The following is a 4,384-nucleotide window of genomic DNA, read 5'->3' as shown; positions in this document are numbered from 1 at the left end:
GAGCCAGGATGGAGCCGGTGATGGAGTGCGGATGGAGCCGAGGATGGAGCTGGCAATGGAGTGGGGATGGAGCCAGGGAAGGAGCCGAGGATGGAGCTGGGGATGGAGTGGGGATGGAGGCGAGGATGGAGCTGGGGATGGAGCTGAGGATGGAGCCGAGGGTGGAGTGGGGATGGAGTCGGGGATGGAACACTTTCCCCCAGGGCAGCGTAGGTGCACAAGCACAGCCTGACGTCAGGGCACTGAAAACACGGCCGCATGGGCAAATTAAAGCATCGAAAGCACAGCACATGCCATACTCAGCTATTGCCACCCTGGCACCACTGCTCAGATGCTCCGGGAGGAAACCTCTCCCCTTGGTTTACAGCCCAATTAGTTGCACCTAATTGAAGTGCTGGACAGGAGATGGGGAGCGGTGAGGCAGCGCCAAGCCAGGGTTAGCCCTCCGGTGTCTGCAAGGTCGGGCAGTCCTCTGGAAAAAGGAATATGAGCTTTATGAAACGTTTTGGGTTTTTTTTTTCTGCAATGTTTTTAATTAGGATTAAAAGCGTTCCAGTGGAAATCTATAAACTCTCAGAGCTCGAGCACACGAAAGCTCAGGGCTGAATAACAGCTGCTGTCGCTGACTCCAATACAGGGAAAAATAAACCAGGATCACGTCAAGCCCTCCCCTCGCAGCCGCAGCTCCGAGCATGGTTGCATGAGTTAAATTAAAATGATTGATGGCAGCTCGGGCACCCAGGAGAGCATTTTCCGCTTCTGTAAATCACTAAAAGCCAAGCTGCTCCCCCCTCCTCTCCCAAGCCCGCCTGGCCACAGATCCCGACGGATGCCCCCAGGAGCTCCCCGGGATATGATAGCAAGAAACACGCGCCACCCACATCATAACTCACCGCTGACCGCCTTCGCACGTGCTCTCCTCCGCGCTCAACCCAACTGCTTTGGCGCTGACTTAAATATTTGACTTGCAAGAGAGATGGGGAAAGGACCCACCTCCCGACACCCGAAATCCATAACCAGCTGCCCGGCGCAGCCAGCGCCGCTCCTCTCCGTTAAATTGTGCTTTGGAGAAAGAGGTGGAGGAGAAAAAGAGGGAGAGGAGGATGGAGAAGGAGGTGACGGGCACCAGTGTGAGGTCTCCGAGCGGGATGAGCCCCGGCAGCTGAAATCGGGGAGGTTGCGCCTGGTGCTTTGGGGATCAGAGTTTGTACTTTTTCAGGAGGACAACATGCCAAGACAGGATTTAGGCTGGAGCGGGAGAAAACCCACTTGGGCTCTCCCTTGGCACCTGGGCGGGATGTGGCCGAATCCACGTTATTTAATTAACACCCTGTCCCCCCTCCAGCCCGAGCTCCTGCCAGCTCAGAAAATAATGAGCCAGGCACAAGCCAGAGGAGACATCCTCGATTAATCCCCTCGATTAAAGTGCCAGAATTAAAAAAAAAAAAAAAAAAATTAAAAAGGAAAGGACAAGCAAGCAAGTTTTCCCCCTTGTCACGGGGACACCCAGCTGCTCCAAGAGCTGGCGATGGGACTCTCTTTTCTCCAGAAGCAGTGGCTGGAGAAACAGAGGTGGGAAGGCAACTTGTGAGGATGCCGGGACATTTTTAACCACCCCCTGTGCCTCTCCGCAGCATGTCAGCCCTCGCCGGCCCCATCCTGGCACTGTCCCTGCCGGAGATGCAGGAAAGCATCTGCGGCGAGGGGACTTCAGCATCCCACCCCGCTCCCACCCGTTGCGGGCGCAGGCAGCTCCAGCAGCAAATTCCCCTCCGCAGCCCGCTTACCGCCTCGCTCCAGAGCCACCAAGTCCCTGGGAATCCCACGAGGACCCCAAATCCCTTGCCAGCACCCCCATCTCCCCTCCCCGCAGCCCCTGCGGTGGCACGGGCAGGACGCGGACCCCCAGCCCAGCCGGAGGGCTCAGCCCACGGTCCCGGCACCGCTGTGCAGCCCCGAGCTCAGCTGGGCCAGCTCAATCATGTAGGCAGCTCATTACACTCTTTTAATAAGATATGTGCTAGTTTTACATTCATTTTTCATTCCTGATAACGTTCTGTCCTATATAACTGCACTATTATCCTTGGCGAGGTGAGGGGAAGAATATATTTCCTAAAAGACTGCCTGCATTAATTTTGCAGTAAGTGCCATAAAAGATTTAATCTCCAGCTCCTCTTTTGTTAATGGGATTAGTATAACTTATTTACTGATTTAATTAATCGGCATGTCTTCCGCTCAGCTGAATACAGCGTTTCGGAAACTTGCTGGTTTTGGCTGAGAATAACCAGGCTTCATTTCATTTTAGAGACTGCAAAGAGCACATTCCTGTAAACTTAAAATTTTTTTTTTTTTTTTTTTTTTTGGAGAGGGCACGTTTAAAAGAGGGGAGGAAGGAGCTGTATCTCCCCTTCGACCCACGAACGCGGAGCATCGGCTGCGCTACAGCATTGCCAATATATATTGGGTAACACCAGTTGTCAGTGCTGGTAACACCCTCCAGCGCCAGGAGGGACCCGCTCCATCCCGCAGCGCTCCGAAAGACCTGCCCGCATCCCACCTGCTGCATCCCTGCCCACGCCGCATCCTCCCGAAACCAGGGGCTTTATTCGTTTATCCATCTCCCATCCCCCCTGCAGCCCAGGGCAACGATGCTCAGGGCCACGGGGTGCCCACGGAAGGGTCCTGAGCCGCAGCCCCGGGGCCGGGGGACCACCAAACACCCCCCCCCGTCTCCCCACGATGCCTCTTCCATCGCTTGATATAGGCCACCCTGTGCTCGGCGGCGGCACGGCAGCCACGCTTGCAGCGGGGGAGGTTGGACTTCACACTCTTGCTCTCCGAGCTGCTTTTCTAGGTCACCAACCCACAGCGGCGTATTAAAATAGAGTCTCTCCACTTCCCATTTCCCACGGCCCGTACGCGCTCCTCCGGGCAACGGGGTGGGCTGGGGGAGGCGACGCTGTGTCCCCAAAATAAGCAACCCCAAGATGCGCCCACGCGCTGGGACACCGCTGAGGCGGGTCAGGGAGCCCAAACAGGGACCCCATGCCCAGCCCCGCTCCTGGAGGTGATGCCATCCCCAACGCCGGCTCCCCGTGGCGCCGGGTCTCACCTCCGTGCCCCGGTTGGTGACCAAGGACAACCGCTCCATGCCAGACTTTATATAAGGACGCGACGGATAGCAGCCCCCAGCTCCGCTTGGGAGGTTTTGGTTCGATCCGCCATAATTAACTCGCAGCAACGAGCCACGTGCGGGCAGGCGGCCACGTTCCCAGCCAGGCACAGAGACCTGGAAACGCTCTCCTGCGGAGAGGTGGACTGCTCCGCTTCCAAGCGGAGAAGCATCGCCCCGCTCATCTCCCTCCCCAGCAGCTTCCAAATGGAAATCTTACACCGGGAAAGAAAAGCCCAACCTGGCAGCCCGCAGGTGTTCACTCACCCCTCAGCCCGACTCCAAGAATATCTTCCCATTCCGCCCAAAAAAAACGCAGGCGGAGCTCAGCCGGCGGCTCCCCCATCCCTCCCCGGCCGGGGAACGGCGCACAGACCTGCAGCGGGGACGCAGAAAGGCCTCTCGGGTGGCGGAGATGGCAGCACCGGGTCACCGCCGCACTTCTCACGGAGACACCGGAGACACCACAGCTGTCCCTGACCCGGACCGATGGCATAAATAATTACTCGGGGTTTTTTTTCAAGTTGCGGTGACCATGACCGCTGGTTGTTTCCCCTTCAAGGACTCCCTGGCAGGGCACTCTCTTGGGATCGTTTGTCATCCTTTCTCTTCCCTCTGATTTTTCGGATGCTCCGTTTCCCACACCCAAGGAGTGCCGCTCAGCCCCTCGTTTCGAGGTTTCAACCCAGGCAGGAGGTTCTCTCTTTCAAGAAAGGAAAACAATGATATTTAAGCCCCTCAAGATGCCTCGCAGAGGCTTTCCGATGGTGCTCCAGGACGGAGCATCGTCCCCTGCCCCACCAGACCCACCGTGCCCGGGGTGGGACATCCCTTCCCAGCGCTGGCACCAGGGACGTGGCTGTAGGACAGCGGGTTTTGCGGGGACTCGTCTCCGGGATGTACGTGCTCCCTTTTCCATATGAATCCACAGCAAAAGACAAGTCTGAACGACCCGAAAATCTCTGTTCTCCCCATGGCAAGCAAGAGGTTAAACCAGCACGCGCTATACTCACACGGGGACCAAGCAAGAGGGGACCTTTTCCAGCAAGCGCAGCTTGTTTAACAAGCTTAGAAATCAATACTGTCATCAAGTCCTATCCAAACGACAGCGTGAGCACGACACCACTGCAAAGGGATTTGGCTGTCGAGTCTTCCCGGCACGGAGCGATTTGCCGGGGCAAATCCCAGGGGCAAATCCCAGCCCGGACAGGC

The 4,384-nt window shown here is 56.9% G+C and overlaps 1 protein-coding gene across 1 annotated transcript in view; it reads right to left on the bottom strand.

Annotated features, from left to right (window-relative positions):
- The window catches only part of RPH3A (rabphilin 3A), a 42,823-nt gene extending 39,672 nt beyond the window's left edge, over nt 1-3,151 (bottom strand). Inside the window, exons 1-2 of the mRNA XM_009880368.1 lie at nt 3,113-3,151; nt 994-1,162 (exon numbers count right to left, since the gene is read on the bottom strand). Of these exons, the coding sequence (XP_009878670.1) occupies nt 994-1,162; nt 3,113-3,151 (208 nt within the window). The remainder of the gene's footprint in view (nt 1-993; nt 1,163-3,112) is intronic.
- Nucleotides 3,152-4,384: the final 1,233 nt, after the last annotated feature.

This window comes from Charadrius vociferus, unplaced genomic scaffold (genome assembly GCF_000708025.1).
Source record: "Charadrius vociferus isolate BGI_N301 unplaced genomic scaffold, ASM70802v2 scaffold332, whole genome shotgun sequence".
NCBI lineage: Eukaryota > Metazoa > Chordata > Aves > Charadriiformes > Charadriidae > Charadrius > Charadrius vociferus.
Note: the sequence above shows the minus strand (reverse complement) of the source record. Positions and strands in the feature narration are given on the sequence as shown.